A 24,770-nucleotide genomic window follows, 5' to 3' on the forward strand; every position below is an offset into this window, starting at 1 on the left:
TCCTTACTTCCATGCTGCAAGATACAGATTGGTATTCTCAGCCCCCATTTTACAGGAAGTTTTGAGGAAATTGAGAAACAGAGAGGTTAGATGCTTGTCCAAGGTCACACAGATAATAAGTCTTGGACCCAGGATTCCCACTCAGGCCATCTGACTCCAGAGCCCACGACCCTGTCCATTCCACCATACTACCTCTGCCCCCTGCCACCTGGGAAAGCTTTCATTCCCTGACAAGGCTTGTCTTGAGAGGCAGAGAAATCAGAGGCGACCTCCACAGGTCATCAAATCCGTCCTTATGCCCTGAGCCACTCGGCCGTGTGACATTGCCTTCCTGTTTGATATCTGCATTAGCACTGATGCCCCAACCTCCTGCGAAGATGGAAGTGAGGAGTTAGAGGGTCGTTCTCCACTGAGAGTCAACTGGACCCAGTCTGGGAGTTACTGAATGCAGAGGAGGAAGGAGAGTCGGCCAAAGACAGGATTTGAACTTTGGAGAAAAGAAGGGAAATTAGGCCTCAATGGTCTTTCTAAAGAAACCACTTCTGTTCCTTTAGAAGCAATGACTTAAGCCCTTGGGGGGTCAGCAAAGCCCACATCTCTCTTATGGAAGCAGCGGAGGGAGGAGAGCAGGCTTGGGGGGCATGTAATGAGGGGCCTCTAATGTGATCAGAGGAGGAGGGTGTGACCAGATCCTTTCCTGACACCAACAGAGTGAGTGGAGGACAATTCCCAGCTTCTGTACCAGGCCCTTTGGGAAGGTTCCCTACACACATATGTACACTACCTTCATTTTCAAGGTTACACAGCCCCTCAAGTCCATCTGGTCTATGTGCCCACCACCAGCTCAAATTAAGGACCCTTAATTTATGCATATTTTAGTCCTGGTTGAGCCAGCATGGGGTTAACAGGATGACCCTGTGTCCAGGTCTGCCCAGGACAGTCCCAGTTCCTAATCTGGCTTTGACACATTTGGTCGTCTAGTAGTTATAATGACCGTTGAGCGGGGAAAGGAAGTAGCAATGACACAGAGCAGTGATGGGGACCGAACCAGGCCTTGGGACTGACCCTTACCCGGGTAACTGCGAGTTCAGGGCATAGCATTCCAAGAGTGTTCTAAACACAGACTTGGACCAGGAAACCTCAATATGCAACCGGTGTATAGCTGATGGGAAGGTGGCAGGAGGTCCAGGCAGCAAGCAGAACCTGCAGACCGGTGAGTGGTGGCATGGCCATGCAGGTGATGAGTCCATTCAGAGTGGGAGCACAGAGCAGAGCTCCTACAGCCGCGGGCTAGAAAGCGGTGCTGTCAGAGGCATCTGCTGAGGTGGGGGAACCTCAGGGATGTCTGCCCCACTCGGGTCCTTGATAGAGGAAGAAGCGTCTTTCAACCAGATCTTTTGAGTACTTAGTGTTTAAAACCCTTTGAAAGACAGTCTGAGGCGAATCCACTGAAGAGAGGGCTGCAGTATGGTGAGAAATTGTGATATGACAAGGTACAAGAATACAAGCAGACACACACGCACTCACACATCTCCCTGATTCCTTCCCAGCCTGGCCTTATGCCCCGCGGCTGGAAACTCTCCTCCGAAGGCAGGAGTGCTGGGGTAACCTACACTCAAATAATTCAAGATGGACAATATGAAATGTGCATGGGTAGAGTCGTTCCTGAGGTATAAATGTAAGCCTCCTCCCTCCCCTCCCCTCCACACAGCTTGTCCCCTGGAACAGCAAGCTGGAGGGACCGGCCAGGCAGAGCTTAGTGTGCTCGTATACTCCAGTCAGTAAGTTGTTTTGTGCTTTTCCTCTTTAAGGTTGCCCTTGTTCATTCGAAACAGATTTGACCTAGAGCCAAATGATAACCTGGGGTGGGGATGGAGGCCTGGGGACGGGGATGTGATGACATTTAGTGGTACCAGAATCACGACCAAGGTCATCAGTACAGGGAGAGCCCTGGCAATGATTCCTGTATTAGAGGTCTACCTTTCCCACGCTTCCAGAGAAGGTCTCAGCCCTAACACAACTGAATGCCTGTGACTATGCCAGACATTGAGACACTTTACCTGTGTTCTCTCACCTGTGCAGGTAAGGTTTTAGACATTGGGAGACTGAGGCTCAGAGAAGGAAAGAAACTTGTCTCACTTATAGCCGGCAAGTAATAAAACTGGCACCCAACGCCCAGCTACCCAAAAATGGAAACCCCAAACCATTTCTATTAAACATAATTTTTACTTCATCCAAGGCAAAGCTAAATAAAATTCTACAATGCAAAACATGTTGTAAAGGCAAGACAATCTGATCACCTCCATTCTGTGCTTGAACACAAGTCAGTGCTGGGTCCATGCCCATCTGTGCCTCCCAGAGGTACCCGCCCACCCGAGGCCTCTGCAGGCCCATTGCTGCCTCGTTTTGATCTATAGTTATACAGGAAAATTGACTATGGGTATTTTCGTAATCCAAGCCAGAGGAAGAAACCATGCAGAAGGTAGTCAAAAGCACTGCCTATCAGGTGGGAGGTGGCAGGGCAGGGACTCCAACCTGGGACAGAATAAAGTGAAGCAAGCTCTAGGGTGTTCGTCAGAAGTCCCTCCTCCTCAGCCTCCCTCCCCCCGCCACTCCAATGGCAGCTGTGAGTGACAGTGACATGGAGTCATGGAGTTATGGAGCCCAGAAGCCTGGCTGGTCTTCCCCTCTGTGTCTTCTCCTTTCTCAGCCTCCAGGTGCCCCAGCAGGTGGAGCTCAGGCCAGGAGAGATGGCTCCTGAAATGTGCAGAATCTCCCTCATCGCAGACACACTCAGCCTTTACACACACCTCCATACATCTGCCCTTCCATGCACAGCCCACTCACTCCACAGTTGTGCATTTCCACACACACACACCCCATGCCCACTGCACGCATGCACACCCTCACCTGGCACCATCTCAGGAGCGTGCTCTCACACCCCTCGCTTCACCTCCAGCTCCAGTCAGCCAGCCAGATGTGAAAAGTCAGAGCTCCATTGGCCCCTCTCCCAGGCCTCTCTAGCATCATAGGTTCATCCTGGCTGCCACCTGCTCAATTTGAACATGGAGAGAAACCCAAGGCCTGGAATGCTGAGGTCCTACTTTGAGGTCAAGGAGGGAAGCTGGGAAAGACTTTGTCTGTGGTCTCACTGACTTTACTGTCAGCACAGCTGCATGCAGCCAGGGCTCCCCAGATCAACTTTGTGAATGGCTCTCTCTAGCCCGCAAGCCCTGGAAGCACCCTTACCAGCCTCTGGAGATCGCCCGTGGAGATCTGCATGCACGGAGGGTCTGCTTGGGTCAAGATGGCCTTGGCTATACACGTTCTATTGCAAATCCATCCCAGTGTTTCTCCAAGGACACAATCCCGGCATTGAGGCTGGACATTCTTTGCTGTGGGGACTAAGTTTAGCATTCTTAGTCCCCACTCACTAAATGCCAGTCGTGCTCCCAAGCATTGGGGCAAACAAAAGTGTCTCTCCTACAGTCCCAAGCATCTCCATTGAAAACCACCAAACAAAAGCCATGGACAAGAAGCTTGAAGCATCAGAGCCAAGGTTTCTAACACGACAAAGGGGGAGGAGTGGGAAGAGAGAGAGAGAGTGAGTGAGTTTGTGCGTGTTACAGGGATGGGACACAAATATGAAGACAGGACAGACTTGGAACAATCTCTCCAATTATAATACCTGGCCTCCTAGATCCCTTTCCAAGCCAAAAAGATTTTTTAAACAAAAACTTGCCAAGCCTCACAACAGCCCTGTGAGGTAGGTAAGTATTATTACACCCATTTTATAGATGGGAAAAGCTGAGCCCAGAGAAGATGCACGACCTGCCCATTAGTCAGCAGTAGACCCAGGAGTGGAGAGGATGATGCTCGTCCTCGCCCTCACTCTCTACACCTGGGCCTCCTCTCAAGCAAGTAAGAGGAGCCTAAGACACTCTGCCCATTCAAATTGTGAAGCTGGGAAGGGAGGAGAAAGCAGTTGTGCATGAAGGCAGCTACAAGTTTTCCAGATGGCTGGTGGCCCTGGTCTGTCTGCTCCCAAAGCCAGGAAAATCTGAGCCCGAACCCAGGATGGGCTCTGGGTGGAGAAGGCCAGGAAGGACAAAGGCAGATCAGAGTGGGACCCCGCAAGTCCATCAGGCTGGGCAAGGGCCAACCATGGGCATCTGCGGGTGCTGCTGTTCCTCAGTGTCCCCCACCCCCACCCTTGGGGCAGCTTGCTGCTACTTTTTGGCAGGGAGATTCCTGAGGCAGTCCCCATACCTGCCAGAAAAGGGGGCTACTCCGCTTCCATCAGTCCCAGGGTCCCAGAGGACAGAGTCTCGGAAATTCTATGAGTGAGAGAGTGGGAGCAGATGGTAGAGACCTCCATTACCACATCTCCACGCCATCCCTCACTTCACCACCTCTACCCCACAGGGACAACACAATGGGACTTCCATCAGGAGGTCCCCCTTCCAACACCACAACCTCCCCTCTCAGGGACCCCCACTGGAGCCCTTGGCAGATATCTCCAAGATTCAGTCACTAGCCAAGGGGCCACTGGTGACGTTACTCCAGCTCCCTGGTCCCCTTCATGACCCTGGGTGGGACGGCTGGGGAGCCCTCACCAGTGCCACACCAGTTGGCTGTTATGTACGGGCTGGAGAGGGGAGGGAGGGTGGGAGGGCATGAGCTGGGACGCAGGAGCTAAGGCACAGTCTAGCCCCACACACAAGGGGTGTGCAAACCAGTGCTCAAAAAAGCAAAGTGGGCACTCTCTCCCTGCTCCTCCCCAACCCCAGGGCGGGACGGCGGGGGGCAGTGGCAGCTGAGCAGGAAGCAGCCAGAAAACCCAGGGGCCCTCTCATCCGAAACAAGAGGATCCCTGAGGTGAAGGCAGCCTTGACCCAGGGTCGGAGATGAACAGCCTGGGCCGGGGAGAAGGCGTGATGGAGGGGCACGGGATGAGCAAGCCAATGGGCAGGAAGGCCTGGAGGGTGCAACCCCTCAAGCAAGATGATGCCACCTGCTGCTTCAGGGAGAGAGGAGTGGGGCAGAGCCAGGCTCGGGGGTTCCCAGGAGCGGCGATGGTCCTGCCATGCCGAGGAAAGGGGGCGGTCAACATTGACAGGGATGGGGTCGGCATTCCAGTGGCCAAGAGGCCCAGGACACTGGCTCATCCACCGCTGCAGTCCTGATTCCCCAAGGAAAAACTAGGAAAGGCGTGGGTAGCGCCCCCCTGCTCCAGGAAGGCCCTTGATGAGCCCCTCAGGAGCCCAGGGTTAGGAGGAGCAGGGTAGGTGGGCGGGGACCTCCCAAAATCACCAGGCCTGCTCTAGTTGGGGGGATTCAGAGACGGAGCAGCAGGGGTGGGTACAAGGGATGTGGGACCGAGGCAGGCACCCTGCGGTGGGGGAGAAAGGGAAGCTCCTCGTGAGAGGGATGTGGGGGGTCAGGTGTCAATCAAAGCCTCTCACTGTAGGCCCCCCACAGCAGCCTCCCAGCCCCGGATTCTGTGCAGAGTCCTCTCGGCCATGCCCACCATCAAAAGGGCCAGTTCTATACACAGAGTGTCCAGCTATTGGGGGAGCCCTCACGGGTCCCCCAAGTCTCTCTTGAAGAGAAATCTGGAGGAAAACCAAGGTATTGCTCATCCATGGTGGGGAGACCGAAGAAGACCCTTCCACCAGGTGTCGGGGGACCGGCCCTCCACACCACCCGGCCCCTCCTTGCCTCTCCTGAACCTTCCACAGGCCCCCTCCCCTGGCCAGCCCTCATCCCTGGGGAGCCCCGGCTGGGGAGGGAGTGGGGCAGGCTGGGCAGGACCCCAGTTGCTCCCCGCCCGGAAAGACTACAGTTGAGCCAAGCAGCGGATGTCTCAGGCACGTGGGTTCACGGACATGGCTCAAGCATCAGTTTCATCCTCAGAAAGTGAAGCTCCCGGCGGCTGCTCGGCCCCCAGCGGGGGCTCACACCTTTGTTGGCGGTTTCTCTTCTGCCTTGGAGCCAGGCAACCCATTCTCTGTATTGTCGTTCCCTGAGGAACTCACAAGGCACTCCTTCCTGGAGGGAGAGAGGAGAAAGGGGGCCCCAGTGAGAGGAGGAACAGGAGCAGTGAATAAATGGTGGATGGGAGCCATGGTCCCTGCGCACAGCCCCGGGTCCCCTCCCCGGCCTTCCGTAGAGTGAAGTCACCTAACCTCTGTGCCTCAGTTTCTTCATCTATAAAATGGATGTAACAATGACACCCTCTTGGTGGGATTGCCGTGAGGAGTCAGTGAGCACCGAGAACAGTGCCTGGCCCATAGAAAGTTCTCAGTAAGGCCAGCCATCACCTAGCCGTCTCAACAGAGCGGAAGGCAAGGGTACCAGGTGCTGTTCCCAGGGGTCAGCACTGAAGGGAAGCCAGACCAGGGTTTCCCAGACTGTGGAACCCACGGGGAAGGGTCCAGGTCAGCGGGCAGTATGCAGAGGGCAAAGAGCTCCTCCCCCGGGACTCCAGCAGGCCCTTCCTCCCTGAGCTCACTGTGACCCACGCAAAAGAACGAGCATGGAAGGAGCAGAGCAGGCAGAGGCTTTGGCACCGAGGGCGGCAGGGGTGGGCAGGGTGGTGGGAGGGGCCAGAAGGCAGCAGGCAGGAGAGATGGTTAGACGGAAGACATCCCCCGGGAGCATCACCACTCTGACTGCCCCAAGCCGGAGAGGCTCCAGTTTAAGCACAGCCCCCCCCATCGGCAGTGCCCGGGCGGCACAGAGCCATCCAGGGAAGAGCAGACTGCAGCATCACTCCCAGCCTCCTGCTCACAAAATCTTCCAAGTCTTTTTCACCAGCTGCTGTTGCTAAAGTACATCTGAGCCTCACTCTGGGCTCACGCAGCCAGGTTTGAGCCTTCGGGAAGGACTTAACATTTTGTCCTCATCAATTTCATCTTGCAGGATTTAATCCCTAGCCACAGCCTATCAAGATCCTCCTAGATCCCAGTTTTGTTCTCCAACATAGTCACTAGGCTCCTGGAAATTTGATAAGTACATCATCCCTTGTGTAGGTCAAATCTTTATAATAACAATGAACATGCAGAGCCCTGTGGCATACCCCTAAAGACGTCTGTTCAGATGGGTTTATCTGTCTGTCTATCTACCTGTCTATATCGAAGGTATAGTCGACCCAGCCGATTGCTGTCCGCCTAACTTACTCTCATGCAGTCGCTACTTCTTTTCTAAGAACCTCCTGGGTACCAGGCTCTGTGTCAGGCTGGAGGCGTGCACAGTTTTACATGGTGCCTGCTCTCAGAAAACTTACAGCCTTCCAGGGAATGTGACATTAAACAGGTGATTCCAACAAAAGGTGGTAAGCGACAGGGTGGGGGGTGTACTACGGAGGGACCCAACCTAGGAAGGCTTCTTCTAGGGGTCAGGGGAGGCTCTTTGAAAGTGTCCTTTAAGCTGAGACCAAGAAAGATGAGCAGGAAAAGAGGGAGGAGACGTTCCAGACAGAGAGAAGCAGGCCCGCATGTAAAAGCCCAGAATAGATGGTGGGATGCTGTCCAACACCCCCCTTCCTCTCAGGAGGCGGCCCCATCTCTGCTGTTAATGCAGGCTTTCCTCGCTGCTCAAAGGACCCCTCTGAGGGGTCTGTCTCCCACCTCCTGTCTCTCCTCACCCAGTCCCTGTGCCCACCAAGGCCAGACCCTCTCTCCCGAAGCACTCTGATCGTACCAGGCGCAGCAAGCCCTCGCCAGCTCCCCTGTAGTCAGAAGCAAGCCAAGCTCAGCCTGGACTCCCAGGTCACCAAGCCTCTGTCCCCAACCCCGTCTGCAGGCTTTTCCTCCCCTTCCTCCCTACCACACCCCCAGACTCTCAACAACCAAGACGCCCCATTCTCCAGACACACGCCCACTTCCCAACTCTCTGCCTTGCTCTCGGTGGTTACCTCACCTGGAACGCCCTGTTCTTCACCCTCCCCAGGGCTTAAATTACATCCATCTTTCAAAGCCTGCCACAAACATCCCATGGCCAGAAACCCTCCCTAGAAGTGCGCCCTCTTCTGAACCCCCGCAGCATTCTCTCCTACCTCCTTGCTGGCACCGATCCCCTCTACCTTATAGTACATTTATTTGTGTACGTGTCCTGTCTTTTTTACTTAAGGGCAGAATGTCATTCCTTCCAGAATTTCCGACAACACCTGACACAGTGCTTTGCACACAGTACCTCAAAAATAGACACCGAATAAAATAAGTAGTGGATGAATTCTAGATACACCCCATGAATCAGTAGGATATGGTGGCAATGGTTTAAGCTTTGAAGCCAGACAAGTCAGGGTTCAAATTCCAGCTCTATCACTTACTAGCTGTGTGGCCTTGGGCAAGTCGCTTAACCACTCTGAGTCCCACTTTGCACAATTATAAAATAAAAATTATGAATATTGTATACAAATGCCTAGTGGTGTCCCTGACACACGGTAGGCATTCGACGAGGGACGGGAAGTGTTAGTATCTATAGCAATCTCCTGATCCACCAGCACCCTAGCAGAAAAACCTTCCGCCTGCCTTGTCTTCGATGAACCCATGCTGGCTCCCAAGGATCCCTGTTTTCTTTTCTAAGTGCTTTTAAACCAGATGTTGAATAATTTGTTCTCCAATCTTGCTTACCATCAATAGTAAGATTGGTGATCGAATGCAGAATCTGGCCCTGCTCCATGCTCCTGGCCCCTCTCAAGATCTCCAAAACCCTCACAGCCACCGGCCACGATGCAGGGAGACCACCCAAGAACTCTCCATCTCAGCCAGGGCCTGGAGTCAGATCCCCGCTCTCCACCCCCAAACATCCCCTCCCTGCCTTCAGCTTCCTTCTCCTCTTCCCAGTGTAACTTCCGCCCTTTCCAGCCTAAGTCCCTCTTCTCCATGCAGCGGAATGACACAAACAGAGAGAGCAGCACCTCCCATGGCCTCACCCTCTCCGCTCCGACGGCCACCTGCCTCTTCTCATCTTCCTGTCCAAGAACACCACCTGCAAACGCCTTCTCCCTGCTCTGGTTTGCAACATGCACCCCCCACAGCTTTGGATCCTGCGTGTTCTGGCAACTCTGGGGCTGGGTTGCACCCTCGGTGCCTCCCCCGTCTTCCCTCCCCGTCCCCTCATAGATGTCTATTTTCATACCTGAATTTATCCTAGGGCTTCCTGCGAGAACGTATCAGCCTTTTTAGATTGTCTTCATCTCCTCTATTTGAATTTTCAGAATTTCACAATAAGAGGCTCACATCTCCCCAGAAGGGTCTTTCTATTTTAGAGTCTCTTTACACGGAATCTTATATTTTCTTTGATTCCAGGAAAAAAAAAAAGGCTTCCTAAATCCTTCGGTAGGACTTTAGATTGAGGTGACGCAAATGGAAAGAGAGGCTAATGGGATGGGCAGGAGGACAGCGGGATGAGGAAGAGCAAGCGTATTTACGTAGTCAAGGAAGCCAACGTGCTCAGTACACACCCACTGGGAGGATGGGGCAGGGGGAGCAAGACTAGGAGAGGGGCTGGGAGATGAGGAGGAGAACCGCAGGGATAAGAAAGAGAGTGGTAGGAATAGGAAGGGAGGGTGGGATGAGGAGACAGATGGAAGGATGAGGCTGATGGGGGTAGATGATGGTGGAACGAGAGGACGCTGGGAACACCCACGAGATGAGACGGAGTAGCGGGCTGGTAGGAGGACAGGAGCGTGCTATGGAGTCAACTCACTTCTTCTCCTGAGTCTTCTTGAGGACGAAAGCGATGAACTTCTTGACCAGCATGATGAAGATGAGGAGCCCAATGACCCCGCCCACGACAGCCAGGATGATGAGTGTCACTGTGTTGTCCACTTCTTCCACTGCGTGGCGGGAGCAGGGAGAGAAGGGGGTGGACAAGGGGAGCAGGAGTCACCTGGAGCTGAGCACTGTGGCAGTCCAAGGGCCGCACAGCGTCTAACCCCAGCATCTGGGGTATGTCCACCCACCCCTGCCCTCCCCAGGCCTTGCAGCAGGAAGCAGGAGAAGTTGGAACACGGTGTCCACCAGGCTAAGACACCACACAAGGGACCCCTCTCCCCTCTCCCCTCCCCATACATACCCTTCCACAGACACATACACAAGTCCTGGAACAATTCAGACTCGGGGCCCACAGCACCCACGTCTGAGTCTTGCCTTGGCCCCCAAGTTGCCATGTGAGAATGTCATTGCCTCTTTCTAGGTCTCCTTTGCCCGTGCAGACGAAAGCAAGACTCTCCCGTGATAGCTCTTATGGGGCAGGAAGACTTCGGAGTCAGACAGCCTGGATTTTAACTACAGGATTCCAGTGGTCACTAACGAGCTGGGAACCCTTCCAGCCTCGGTTTCCTCCTCTGAAAACTGACTCCTGACTTCACAAACCTGCTCCATCCACAGTCTCCATCTCTGTTGAGAAAACTCCACCCTTCCAGTTGCTGTGACCAAAATCCTTGGAGGCATCCTTGACTCTTCTCTTTTTCTCAAATCCCATATCCAATCCACCTGAGAATCCTGATAGCCTTAACTTCAAAAAATCCCAGAATCTGACCTCTCCTCACCTGGCCCAAGACATCTCTTCCCTGGATGTTTGTAGCAGCCTCCTAACTGGTCGCCTCACCCCATCATCTATTCTTGGCTCAGCAGCCAGTGTGAGCCTGTGCCAGCATTAACATTTCGGCTCAGAGCCCTTCAGTGGCTCCACCTCACTGGTGCTTACAAGGTCCCACACAATCTGGCTTAATCTGACTCATCTCTTACTGCTCTCCCTGCTCCAGCCACACTGGCCTCCTTGTTGTTCTTCAAACATCTACCTCAGGGCCTTTGCACTTGCTATTCCCTCTGCCTGGACTATTTTCCCAAAGAATCTTCATAGCTTCCTTTCTCACCTCCTTCAACTGTCCTCGCTTTATGTCACCTTTTCCAGCGACGCCTTCTAGTGACCCTGCTAGCACCCCATCTTTCCTTCCCCATTTCACTTTTTCTCCAGCCCAATAACCATGTTTTCTTATATAATATAATTTTCTTCTCTATTTTGCTTGCTATATACCAACTAGAAGGAAATCTCCATAAGGGCAGGAATCTGTCTATCTCGTCCACACTGTATCCTCTACACCTAGAACAATGGCTGCCACATAGCAGGTGCTCAATTAAAATTTGTTGCATAGATGGATGCCTGAATCTCCAAAAATGGAAAACACATCCACTTCAAAAGAATGTATGAGACCCAAAGGAGCAAAGGTCAGTGAGAGCCCCTACCCCAGTGCCTGGCACCCAGAAATGCCCCATAAATGTTAGCTCCCTTCCCCTTCTCTTCCCCCCTGAAAAAGCCGAGCACAAAGCGGGCTGACATCTGGAGAGAGGACAAGGTGACACCCTAGGCAGACTAGACTCATGACTCGGGCTCAGAACAAGCTGCCTGGATGGCCTCTGGCTCTGCCCTTGGCACAGCCAACGATGAACTCGTGGGCAGCTCCCTCTCCAGGCATTCCACGTCATCCAGGAGAGCCATGAACCCCCAGGCACACAGGAAATGCAGCAGGATCAGGATCCTGAGGCTCCCCTTCCTTTTTCTCTGCTTCTGTGCCTCACTAGCCCTCCAGGCTCCCCTCCACGAAGCCCGGGCTAACTCCTCCAGCCCCTTCTCTAGCGGCCTCCAGTGCCTGGGGCCGTGTGGCCACCTGGCTCCTCATCACATGCTCCCTCACCGTCACCGTTGAGCTGGTCCACCCAGGTCAGACTGGACTCCCCCCAGACTGCAAGCTCCGGAGGGGAGAGGGCATTCTTATCACTCTCTGCTGCCTGTGCCTCCACAGACTCTGCCTCTATTTCTCTTATCTGTTTGTCTGTCTTCTGTCCCACCCTGAACCATAAATTCCTCAAGAAAGAACACTGTGAATCATTCATAGCACTTTTGGGTTCAATATCTAGCATTCAATCAACTTTTGCTAACAGAACACACAAGAGTAATCATAATCATCACATACAGAGAGAGCTCTATCAGTCGCACAACATTCCACGTAGCTTCTCTAACTCTCACAACGACCCTAGGAGAATGCAGCCATATCCCCATTTCACAGCTGAGGAAAACGAGGCTCAGAGGAGCTAAGTGTATCGCCCAAGTATACAGTGGCAGAAGTACTCAGACTAAGTTCTTCGAGCTTCCAGATACAACTCCAGTTGCTCTTGAAAGTGTAAAGTGAAAGAAAACACCAACGTGGTCCATTGTGTCCTTTCCCTGTAACACTGAATTGTACCCCACGGTCCTTCCCACTCCACTGCCCTAACCCCGGCCCCAAATGCATACGTTTATCAACGACTTGGAGGAAGATGGTGGCGTTGTGACCTGCATGATTCTCCTTGGGGTTCTTCACGAAACAGGTGTATTTGCCTGTGTCGCTGAAATCCACGTTCCTCAGCAAAATGGAAATGTTGTTCACCTTCTCCTTGATGGAGCCCTCCAGAGTGATGCGCTCATCATCTTTGAACTTCACCTTGGGGTCAGACTTCTCATTCTTCACAATCCCGTCTAGAATCTGGGAGGGAGAGACAGGAGAGGAGGTGGCCGAGAAAGAATTAGGGCCCTCAAGGGTCAAGACATCACTCCAGCCTGCTCCTTGGTTCCTGCCCTGCCCAGGTCCAGGTCCAGGTCCAGGAAGAGCCTGCAGTCAGAGGCCTGCCTCCCCCTCGGTTTCCTTCCAGTATCCATGCCTCTGCCGGTCTAACCTGAATTTGGCTTGCTCCAGGCTAAACCCCTTTTCCTTCATTAAGGCCTCCCCGGAATGGAGCACAGCTCTTACCACTTTCTTCATAAAAGCCTTTTACCTAATGACTCCTGCAAACACCACGCTCGTTTCCCTCTGTCACTCACCCTGAGCTTTTGCTGACTCTGTGTCCCCTGTCATCTGAATTCTGACCTTCTGTCGAGACCTGGATCAATCCCACAGCGCTATCAGCACCCAATGAGTTCCCATTTAATCATATCCAGGGTTGGTCTCTCGTGGCTTCCCTAGGCTCGTCCCGGGTCCTCCATCAGAATGCAGAGCGGCTACTCAGTTGGTTGACCCTCCCCACCGCAGCCCACAGTCCTGCCGACGCTCAGGCACATCTCTTTCTCTTCTCTAGCTTCCTCTCCCTTCTTTCCAAGTCCAGTTCCCCAGCGCTTCTCCCATTTGGACTCTCCTCATTCCCTCTCTCCAAGCCTTCCAAAGGCCTTTCTCTCTCCTAGTTTTTAAATTAAATTATTAATTTTTACACAAGCAATGCAAGTTTCAGGTATTTCTTCAGACCATACAGAGGATGCTAACCAAGAATTCCAACAAACTCCAAATTCTAGCACCACGATTTAAGCAGCCCTCCCTCTTAGATCCTTCTAGACAGACTCTGGAAAGATTACCCCGAGAAAAGGAAAAAGGTGGGTTCCGGGGACCAGCCCCCCACAGTGGAGTCAGTCCAGAAGGGACCAGAGTCTGGGATAGAGGCAGGAGCGAGCAACAGGGAAGGGGGGAGGGTCTGAGCTGCGCTCGCCCTCCCCTACTACGTACAGTCCTGGATGTGTCGCTGTTGTTGTAGGTCCACCAGAAGTGGAGGTCATAGAAGCCAAAGCAGCTCGAGAAGGTGCAGGGCAGCAGAATCTCCGTGCCGTTGACGGCGTAGATGGTGGTGGCCTTTCCCACAGACACCTCCAGCGACAAGGACACCGGGAGCAGGCAGAGACCTGTGTAAGGAGTGCCACCTCCCTTAATAAAACCCACCGGAACCTCCAGGCTGGAGCTCGGGAGGGGGACTGTCGGGCAGGGCGGAGTGGCTTGGCCAGGCAAGGAGGTCTCTGTCACCCTCAGTGTCAACTTCGGAAGGATGGTTCTCTTTACTTCAATTGGTACCGCCCAGGCCACCCGCCGTAATTCTCCGTTTCTGCCGGGTTGGCCTGGGCGGGATCGAAGTCTAGGCCAGTTAGCAGCCCTGTGGCACTCAAAATGACCACCAGGGGTCACCTCAACCCAAGAAAATGAGGCTCTCGCGGTGCCGCGAGTGCACGCCCCCTAACCTGCGCGCGCAGTCCCCGAAAGTGCCATCCGTGCGCCACCACCACCCCTTCCCTTCCCTGTTCCCCCGCCCAGTGCAGGACTGGCTCTTTGTATTCGCAGCGGGATTTCCCCTAGGACGCTGCGCAGCCCTTCGTTACGTTTTCAGGATTGGGGGCGGGGGCGGTGATTGATGGAATAGGGTCTCCTGAGGTGAAGAAGAGGAAAACGGGAGCCGCAGTCCCGGACACTGCCCAGTGGCCTGGCGTCCCCAAGCCCTGGGGGCTCCTCCCGGCCCCAGGGGCGGAGAGGCAGAGGGATGCCTCCGGCTGGACCTTATTGGCCGTCAGAGTCCAACGCCCTCTGGCCACCGAACGGGACCCTGAGACCAGAAAGAAGACGGACGGGCCGGGATGGAATAAAGTGGGGGTTGGGAGTGGAAATGGGGCACGTCTTGGCGTTGGGCAGCAGCGAGGGCAGAGCGCGTAAAGCAGTAATGGGAGAGAAAGTAAGAGGGCCGAAGACACTGGGGAGGCAGATTCCGGACAAGCCGAGTGCAGGCAAAGAGGGGGAGGGGTGGCGAGGAGAGGGCCCTGGACCCGCTGTCCTCTCCCGACCCGGAGTAGCCTGCCCTGCCCCCGGCACCCTGCAGCGCCACCCCGGCCCCTTGTCCCGGGAAAGTCCCCAGAGCTTCCCCTTCCCCCCGCCTCCGCACTGCTCCCCAGTACATCAATACTCCCCTTCCGCTTGGGCAAGTGGAAACCGTGAGCTTCCACTCATGGCCTCTGGGACCCGTCTCATGAGTCGTTGGAAGGGGACCCGGCCCTCCTCCTGCCCTAGAAAGTCCTTGAGGAAACCCCACTGTACTCAAGGTCGTGGGGAGGAGGGGACCAGAATTAGTCGCCTAGCTCTCCTTGCCGCTAGGTGAAAGGGGCACGCAGAGTTACCCTGGGTGAGGACTCAGCGGGGGGCCTGCTGAGGTTCCCAGTGATCCATAGAATGACGACCCTTCCCTGGGCCCTGGAGGCTTGCTAAGCGCTGCAGGTGGGTAATCTTGTTTCATTCTGACCTCGTAGCTGTAAGGTGGGTATTATTAATCACATTGTACAGGGGGGAAAATGAGGCTCAGAAGAGCAAAGTGCCTTGGCCAAAGTCGCACAACTTCTCAAGGTAGTTAAAATCGGAACTGGGGTCTCACTCAAGGGCTAGTGGGCCATTGAGAGCAGCCACCCGGCTGCACTAGCTCCTGTCCCAAGGTCTCCCTGGCATCTCTTCCCAGACTGCAGCTTCTCACAACTACGTGGGCCTCCAGCCCAGCATTCCCAGAATGTCAGTGCTAAAGGACCCAGACCAATGTATTTTGGAGACAGTACAACCAAGACCCAAAATGGGAGAAGACGTGGCTGAGCTGTGTGGGTCTAGCAGCTGGCTGTTGCGAGCCCCTCTCAGCCCAGTCAACTCCGAGCTCTGCAGGCTGTTCCCAGAACTGTTCCTGTTCCCAAGACAGCCAGGGTCAGTCTCTGTTTTAAAGGTCGCCAACCTTCCTCTTTCTCCCATGGTCACTCTCAAGGAAGGACCTCTTTTGTCGAACTTGATTCCCTCATGGTGTGTCACATGAGATGCTTTACCCACATGAGATGATGTACGGTGCCACCTGAGCAATGCTTTTTAAATGACAGAGAAGGAGCACCAAGGAGAGGTGGCATCCCTGCGCCTGCTCTCAGGGCTCCCCTTAGCTTCTTCCTGTCCCTTTCTTTTCTGAAGGCAAAGTGGAGGGCTCTTACCTCGAAATTAGCAGCCCGTGATCCAGGAGCCAAATCATGACCCCTGCCACTGTCCATCACGCTGATACCTATCGAGCCTTTACCACATGCCAGGCACACTTAATCCTCACACCCATACTGGGAAGGATGTTACTATAATGGCTCCCTGTTATAGATGAGACGACTGAGCATAGAGAGATAAGATGACTTGCCTTAGTTCAACAAGAGCCATTTCTAGCATCCCAAACCCCAAAGCAAGAAAATCCTCCCTTACATCCAAAAATAGCAGGGTTTGCCCACCAGAGTTCCCATTAGTGCTGAGAGGTTATTCCAATTAGCACCCCCTCTTTGATCAGCTCTGTTGTGCCAGGAATTGTTCCAGAGCATTGGCTTTCAGACTTGAGAGGGCGTCAGAATCCCCTGGAGGGCAATTACAGCCTGCTGGGCCCCACCTCTGGCATTTCTGATTCAATAGGTCTTGAGTGGAGCCTGAAAATTTGCATTTCTAAGAAGTTCCCAGGGAATGCTGCAGTCTGGAAGGACCCTTTGAGAACCACTGTGCTAGAGGATTTATACATATTAACTCCAACTTTTATTAGAATGCCAAAAGGTAGGTATAGTTTTTCTCATTTTACAGAGGATGAAATTGAGGCTCAGAGAAGTTAAGTAACTTAGGGCCTCATAATAAATGGTGAATCTGGGACTGGGCACTTTCTGTAAGATAGGACAGGCATTTTACATGCACTGTCTCATTTAATCCTCCTAATAATCTATGATGTAGTTATTATTTTTATCCCCAATATACAAAATGAAGAAACAGGCTCAGAGAGATTAACTTGCTCAAGGCCACACAACTGGTGCGTGACATAAGCAGTATTCAGATGCAGGCTGGCTTTTCACCACTCTGTGCAGGAGCCTTTCCAAGAGAATACTGTCAGGGCTGGCTCTCCTTAGCGCTCCTGTTTTCTTTTTACCTCTGCCCCTCCATCCCCACCCACACCCCACGCCACCTCCCCACCTTCCCCAAGAGGTCCAAGGACAAAGGCAGACTCGAGATTCCACCCTCTAGCCTAGAAGATGGGCATCTGGTGGGAGACCCCAACTCTGGCTTCTTACCCCGCTTGGCTCCCACCAACCAAGAAACAGAGTGTGGAGCTGAGACAGGAAAGCTCTCAGGAGAAGGCAGCTTCCTGATAGCTACAGGGCTCCCTCAGGGCCTGAGCACGTGCTCCAAGGAGCACCACAGCTCCAGCCTCCGGTGCTCACCTCTGCCCAGGAACTGGGATCCTGGGAAAGATGGGGGGACTGCAAGTCAGGGGCCAGGTCGCCCACCCTACCTCAGCCAGAATGGGATATCCAAGAGCACCAAAGATAAACATCAAAAGTGAAATCTCTTTGACTGCTTTAAATAGAAGAAAAAAAAAGAGCAAAAGAAGCATCCAGAACAGAGGAGAAAACTATTTCTTTAAGGTCTGGTTCCTGACAGTGCACATTTCTGCCTGACTGGTGTGCGCCCATGTGGATGAGCTAACTCTAACGCACCCAGGGCTCCCAGACTCCCCGGGTGAAGCATTGCCCTTCCCGCCCTAGCCTGGAGGGCACAAAGGAAAGGCAGAGACGTTTCCATGAAGAAGTCGAGAGCCCTGCCTGAGTTGAGGCATTAGAGAGGAGGGGCAAGCCTGGCCTCTCCACTGCACACCCTCCCAACGGTCAGAAGTCCTGCTGGCTATGTCTGGGAGGCTTGCCTCCCAGGGACCTGCCTCATGTGCCCTCTCACCTGTGAGCCTGGGCTGGGAGAGAGGAGGGGGGAGGGCAGGTGTAGATCCACTAGAGGCCCCCTGAAGGGGTGCTGCAGCAGGATGGCCAAGCCAGGGTACTGCTCAGCAGGCACAAGGCAGGCCCCACTCTGCCTGCTGACCTTGAGAAGGTCAGAGGTACCACATCCAGTGTGCACATCCCCAAACCAGGGATGGCTCTTTCCCACCTCCTGAGCTTGGAATAAAGCCAAAACATAAGCTTATGAAACACAGGAGGGGCTTCAGTGAGTCCGTCCCTCTGACCTGGGCACCCTGCAGGTAGAGGAGGATAGTGTTTAAACGAGGGGGAGGGGCACCCAGCTGGGTGTTGTAGGGCTTAAGTTCACGCCCTCCACTTCAGTGGCCCGGGGTTCATGGGTTCGGATCCTGGGCGCAGACCTACACACCACTCATCAAGCCATGCTGTGGCAGCATCCCACATACAAAATAAAGGAATACTGGCACAGATGTTAGCTCAGTGACAATCTTCCTCAAGCAAAAAAGAAAGAAAGAAAAGAAAGGAGGGAGGGGGACAGAGCTGGCCCCCATCACAGGTACAGATGTAGCCAGTGTACCCCTAGCTTAACGACCAGTGTCAGCCAAGAAGACCTCCAGACCACTCACTCATTGCTTTATCCTTTCACCCTGCACCACCTCTTGGAGGTAAGTATTTTCCTGGGGCTACTTCCCTGGAGTAATGAAGGACTTTCTTTGCTTTGTCCCAAACTTTAGAATTTCAGGGTGCGCACGTGTGCGTTTGGGATTGGGGACCCCTTTCTGGCATCATGGGACTGATGAACAAGTCCTCTGTTTCACAACCCTGTGGCATTCAATCCTAAGCCCCATTTAGCCACTGTCAGAGCAGCCACTTTCTTTGCCATGCCCTGAAGTCTTCGGCGCCCCCCATCCTCATCGGGGTGCTGTGGTTTTGTCTAAGGATTGACCAGGACTCCTGAGTTCTGTTAAAGTAAAAAAGTATTTGGTACATGCAAATGTTTTTCTTAAACATTCACACCAGCAGGCCTCTTAGGGCCACCAGCCATTCCAAGGCAAATGCCAAGGCGGAAACGTCCTGCCACCTTTTCCCACGTCCCAGGGTCAGTCCCACCCACCCGAGGTGAAGGGAGGAAAGAAGGGCAGGTGGCGCCTACTCTAAGTTTAGCTCCAGCGGCTTGCCTGGCATGGCAGGCGGAAACACGGCTGACTTCAGTAGGGAAGCTGATACACTCTGGCGCGAAGGGGGTCAGACAGGTTCAAAGTTAGAGCTGGGAGGGAGAAAGCGGGCTAAGGCCAACAGCACAAGACCCCTCCTGGGGTGCAGGCCCTGGGGCTACGGGAGGCAGGGCCGGGCCAGGCAGGGCCCCTGGGCCGCGAGACGAGGGAAAGATTTCAGCTCCCTCTCCCTAGGCAACCTGCCGGCTTCCTGCCCACCCCCAGGAGCTTTGCCAAGATAGAAGCAGCCCCCTGAGACAGCATTGGATGCTCAGCAAAACCAGCTTGCAAACAAGTCCAAGCAGTGTGCTCTCCCTCTTCTTGCAGGCCACAGAATGGGTGTGTTGGCAGGGCCAGCCCACGGCTTATGTAGAGATTCCTCCACCCTCAGCAACAGGGCAAGGTGGGAGAATCTGTGCCCAGGGTCCACCTATCAGGCTGATGCCACCAGGAGCTGGCCAGCGTAAGGGCTATGGGATACCCCACAGGCCCGCATCTCCAAAACAGATCTAATCACCAGTTCCCGATCCCAACCTGGGGTCTCCCTTCATTCCCCGTTTCCCATCCTCTTCGCCAGGAACTCCTTACTTACTCTTTCCTTTTCCTTCCTCTGAGTGGGATAAGCACCCTCTCCTTAATTACGGTCTCATTAAACAAGCCCTTAATAAACACATACCAAGGGAAGGAGGGTTGTGCGACATAGAGCCCTCACAAGTGATAATTAAACACAGATCACGGCAATTAAGCAAATCAGGAAACAAGCAAGGGGTGGGTAGGACAGACACACATTACCAGTTGCATGCTGAGGAAGGGCTTGCACCCACAGAACCTCAGTTACAATACTACAGACCTGGAAACTGCTTCTCAATTTCAGACAATGGTGTCTTGTCGGGTTATCAAAAATCACTTCATCTCAGTCGGTGAAACTGAGTTTGCCCTGGGGAGAGGGGGCTGGAGGGGTAGAGGCTCCTGGAACTTACTGCTCTGTACCCAGTCCCCACAGTTGTGAGAACAACAGCTGTGCCCCACCCCCAAGCCTCTACCCTTCCATGCGCAGGCCCCAGAGCCTCGCTCTTTCTTCAGCCCATCAGCACAATCCCTACTGACCTTCCCCATCGCCAGACTTTGGTTAACTGGGAGGCAAGTTGGAGTGACGAGCTCAAGAGATCTAGATTCTGTCCCACTTGACCCTCAATTGGCCTTGCACCCTTGGGCAAGTCACCTCCTTTCTCTGGACATGGTTTCCCCATCCTTAGGGGAGCTCTGTGCTATGGTATCCAAAGTTTCTGCCAGCTCTGATGCTGCTGGGGGGCATCTCCAGTTGGCTGTCCAGTTGTTCTCCGTACCTCCCCTACTGGACTGAGAGCAAGGATGGCTTCTGTGTCCCAGGCTCAGAGTAATGCCACTGTGAGGGCTCAGCCGTGGCTGCCTGGGCAAGGTCCAATGGGAGATCCTGGTAATATTCCCTCTGCAGACCAGAGGGGCAAGGGGCAAAGCAGATGGGGCCAGTTCCAGGGCCTGCTCGTCTCCCATCTACAAATTTCTCTGTTCTCTCCTGGGCCCCCAGAGTAGCTCAGGATTCATGCAAACCTGCTCCAATGGGCCCCTGCCCCTTCCTGGTCTACCCAGCTGACGGTTCTTGGAGGCAGTGGGGGCTTCCACCTGGAGAAAAGGACCAAGACTCTGCCTGCAATTCCCCCCCACACACACACATACACATGGTGTATAGTGTGGTTTCCCACAGAAGAGGGTCTATGAATATTCTAACAGCCCAGACACTGGCAACCCACCACCCAACCAGGCAGCAGGAGGAAGGGAAGTCAGAGGTGCCAGTAAGTGAGCTAGTGTAATGACTGCATGAGTTTGAATTCCCCAGTGACCCCTTACCACTGCCTGGTCACTTTGGGAATCTGGGCTGATTAGAGACGGGATGAGGGGGAGCTGTGCCCACCCCATGAAGAGGAGCCTCAGGCCTCACAGAGGCCCACTTCATTAGGGTCACTGTGAAGCCAGCCTACATCTGTCCAAAAGTATAAGAGAAAACACCAGTGTCTTCTATCCAGCTGTAGGGACGTAATTAAATCAGTGACTCCGGAGTGAAAGGAATACTGTGTCCCCCTCCACCACCAGGCGCCAACAGGACAGGTCTGCATACGGTTTCCACTTGCAGAAACTCCAGCTACTGCCCGTAAAGGCTTCTGTCTCCCTGTTTTCAGCACAAATGCCTACATCGTGTGCCTAACCCAGTGAGGGGAGTTGCCAAAAGCCAAATCTGACAAATATAAACAGGAAGAGATGCAGGTGCCAGCGATGGAGTCAGCTTACATTGAAATCCAGCTATGATTTATGAGATTACATTCTGGACCAATAAATATCATTCCCAAATCTCTTGGAGTTTGACACTCAAAATGATCGTGTGCATATTAATAGATATTAACACTCTGCTCCCTCTGTGTCCTCTGGATGTGTCTCCTCAGTCTTCACATTCATCCCAAAATTGAAGCGCCAGGAGCAGGTTAAACAGGTCCTCCCTATGGAATCTCTTTGTAAGAAGAGAGACAAGATCCTTCCTAAAAGGGGCTTGCACATCCTCCAAGTCCCTTCCAGTCCTTAGTGTGGAGCGGCAGGGAAGGCAGTGGGCACTGGAGGAGGTAGACGGCAGAGGAGCCAAACAGAAAAGGGGCCAGAAGGGAGGGCCCCCCCGCCCCCCCGTTGGTGCATGCCCAATGCCCGGGCAACAAGCATCCAAGCCACAAACAGCTCTGGGCAGGGGTAGAAACCACCATCCCAACAACCACACGTGCAACCCAGCTGGCATCCCCTGCACAGACACCCTCCTCCAGCACCGCTAAACCTCTGTACTCGGGAGACCTGCGCTGCAACCCCAAGATCCAGCTCCAAAAGCCTGAAGCTCTGCAGCTGAAGGCGCCACAGACAGCAAGGAACTAATCGCAAGGCAGGCCGGCCGCTGGGGCGCGGGACGCTCACGGTCCCCAGGAAGCATAGGCGTCCGAGCCGTGCATCTGGCAAGAAGCCGGTGGCAGCGGTGTTCATTCCGTGCCGCACTCCAAAGTCCACCCCTCCAAGTCACTGCTCTTCTAAGTGTCCCCTCCTCTGAGAGAAGGAGGGGGGCAGGGAAGAGGCTGGAGAAGAGACCAAGCTGGGTCTGCCTTACCCAAAAGCCCAGTGCCCAGCCATCTCGCCCAGGCTGCGCCTCGGTCCCCAGACCCGGGCATCGTTGCTTTCTCTCCGGAACGCGCCAGGGGCGCGGGGCTGGGATACAGGGCACAGGCGCGCTTGCAGCCCGCGGTCTGCGGTGGGCCCCGAAGCTGCCGGGGAGCTCTGCGCCGCCGGTCGGGGCTCGGGAAAGTTAGCGGGGAGAGAGCCAGAGGAGGGGGAGGGGGGAGAGGAGGAGCCGGCTGCGGGAGCGGCTGCCGAGGGCAACGGGAGGGGAAGGAGGAGCACGAGGAGGAGGAGCTGGAGGAGCAGGAGGACCGCTGAGCGAGCGCAGAGGCGAGCGACGCTGCGCCTCTGCTCTGGAAGCGCTCCAGCCGCAGGAGGGGCGGTGGCCGCCGCGGAGCCCAGGGCGCCCCGGCCCGCTACACACTCTGCCCGGCGCCCCTCCTCGTGGTCCGGGAGCCCCGGGAGAAGGCCAGGCCCCCCACGCCCTCTCCAGCTCCGGCTGGGCTGCTGCGGCTTGGCACTGCAGGGCCGCCCGCAGCCGCCCGCATCGTCCCAGGCGCCGAGCTGCCAATTAGGAGGATAGTTTTGCGGGTAGTAGAGGTGGAGCTTTCCGGGTGTCGGATGGCTGTGTTGTTCTGCTTAGGGGAACACGGGTAGGGTAGCGGCTTCTTCTCCGGGGACCGCGAAGGGACCGCTCGAATGTCCGCAGCGGGCACTGCAGCAGCCGGTGGGCGTGTGCAGGTGGACCCCCTGCGGCCGCGCGGACCCCGCACGTGCAGCCTCGGAGCCCCGCGTGCGCCACCTTCGCCCCCGCTGCGCTGGGCTCCGGCAACACAGCTTCCAACAGCAAGCTGTCCCCGCCCACCGCCCACCGCCCACTGCCCACCAACCTCTCCCACTCCTCCACAGACTCCTCGGAAATCCTGATGCTCCGGGTTAGGTAATCAGGCCAGACGCTACCGCTCCGCGCCCCACTTCACCCTCCCGCGTCACCCCTACTTCTCCTCTTTCCCACCTAGGCCGCCCCCCTCAGACTCCTCCCTTCCACCCTCCTCCGAGAGGTTCCTGTCTCCTTCAGAACCGCGAGGACTCCCTCGGCCTGCCCTTTGGGGTCGGGGTGGAGGAGCCCAGGGCAGGCCTCCCAGCTTGGGGGTCACAGCCAGAGCAGAGGGCTGAGGTGAGACTGCTGACAAGCAAGCCTTTTTCCAGACAGTCTTAGGTAAAAGTGAGCCGTACTCTTTGGGGTAGTTCGGTAGCTAACGTCTGATGTCCTCCTCAGCACCCCTTCCCAACCGTCCAAGCCCCCTCCCTCAGCCACAGATCCTGTCTGCGTTCCTGACCGCTGTTCTTCCACGTCTGGAGACAGGTTTAGGCTTGGAAACTGCTCCCACTTCTAGGCCTGACCCCTGCTACAGCCCCACCAATGGCCCCCCACCACCCACTTTCTTAACCTGGGGTCCCTGCTGGGCTTCAGAGGGATCATGCCCCTTGAGGTAGTATGGGAAATGCTGAATGACATCTGTTAGTTTTCCCCACAGAGAGGCTCGCTGCCTTTCCTCCGTGTAGCTGGAACAGTGGTATAGCAGCTCTGAAGTTAGGAGCTGGGCAGTCAAATCCTAGCTCGAGCATTTATTGCAGTATGACCTTGAGCAAGTTACACAATCTTCCGCAGAAGCCTTGTCTGTAGTATGGTGAAAGTCATGACATTTGCCCCGTGGGATTGTTAAGTGCAATGCCACTCTTAGACCCGGACAGCAGGGGCCTCGGCCCTGGGCTTCTGGGTTTAGAGGGCCTCACTCTGGCCCTTCTCTGGCCATCACTGGGAAAGGGGTTCCTGGGACAGGAAGGAGAGTGGTCCATGCACCCCTTCGAGACCATAGCCTGGGTCTCCGGGCCCCTGGAATTCCCTGCTCAAATGACTCTGCTCTGAGCAGGCTCTTCCCCACATCTATCCTCTCAGGAGCCATGTGCCGCAGAGGCCGGGCAGCTGTTTGCAGGGCATGGGAAGTGGAGGGAACCTGACATGCAGGTGGAACGTCCCCAGGCGTGCATGAGAGCCCTGTCCCTGCAGGACCAGGGAAGAGGACCAGGGAATGGTTCTGGGGCCTCATCTTAATATTAAGACCAAGGAACATTAATCAAAGACAGAGGAAATAGGTAAATTTAACACTTCATTATCTTGATTTATAACTTGCATTTAGACATATATGTGTAATTTCCCTTTGTACACTTGCCCTGGGCCTAGCAAACATCAGAAGTGGACCTGGCAGAAGGAGATACTATTGCCTGTAAAAGAGCTGAGCAGGTGCTGGGCGGAGGGTAAGCACGAGGTGCGCTGTAGCTCTTACATTCTCTGGGAGGTCTGCATCCCAACAAGGCTGAGCCTCTTCCCATCCCCAGATCCGCATGCTCACCCTCTCCTTCCTCAGCAGGTCCCCAATACGAGATCAACAGAGCCAGGCGTCCTGCCCTGCTGCCCACTTTATTTTTACAGCAGGGGTCATGTTTCTCAGAGCGGGAGGCTGAGGTGAGACAGGAGGTGAGCCAAAGGGAAGGAAAGTGACCCCTACCCAGAGAAGGGGGAGGGGAGGGGACAAAGCGCCTGGATATCTTTAGATCCTGGGGTCAGGAAAAGGTGCCAGGTTCCTCCATGTCCTCCACCTTTCCTGCTGCCTCACTGCTCACCAATTCTTAGAGCCAGAAGGGTCCTTGGGAAACCCATGCACCTCACAGATGAAGAAACAGACCCAGAGAGGTAGACAGTGTGGCCCAAGGTCGCAGAGAAAGTGACTCTTA

General features: G+C 54.7%; 1 protein-coding gene across 3 annotated transcripts; it reads right to left on the reverse strand.

Annotated features, from left to right (window-relative positions):
- Positions 1-2,206: 2,206 nt before the first annotated feature.
- Positions 2,207-22,952, reverse strand: SCN4B (sodium voltage-gated channel beta subunit 4). Of its 3 annotated transcripts, XR_011540878.1 has the most exons (7): positions 21,967-22,952; positions 13,541-13,713; positions 12,304-12,532; positions 9,715-9,844; positions 3,250-6,051; positions 2,911-3,050; positions 2,207-2,535 (listed from the first exon to the last, which is right to left on the reverse strand). XR_011540878.1 is itself a non-coding variant. In XM_070623230.1 (5 exons), the coding sequence occupies exons 1-5, from the start codon at positions 22,025-22,027 to the stop codon at positions 5,958-5,960; spliced, it is 687 nt and encodes a 228-aa protein (XP_070479331.1). In that variant the 5' UTR covers positions 22,028-22,952; the 3' UTR covers positions 2,207-5,957. The 3 variants fall into 3 exon arrangements, 1 of the variants encoding a protein (XP_070479331.1); XR_011540877.1 differs by having other exon boundaries at positions 2,911-6,051; XM_070623230.1 differs by having other exon boundaries at positions 2,207-6,051.
- Positions 22,953-24,770: the final 1,818 nt, after the last annotated feature.

Source organism: Equus przewalskii, chromosome 6, assembly GCF_037783145.1.
Source record: "Equus przewalskii isolate Varuska chromosome 6, EquPr2, whole genome shotgun sequence".
Classification (NCBI taxonomy): Eukaryota; Metazoa; Chordata; class Mammalia; order Perissodactyla; family Equidae; genus Equus; species Equus przewalskii.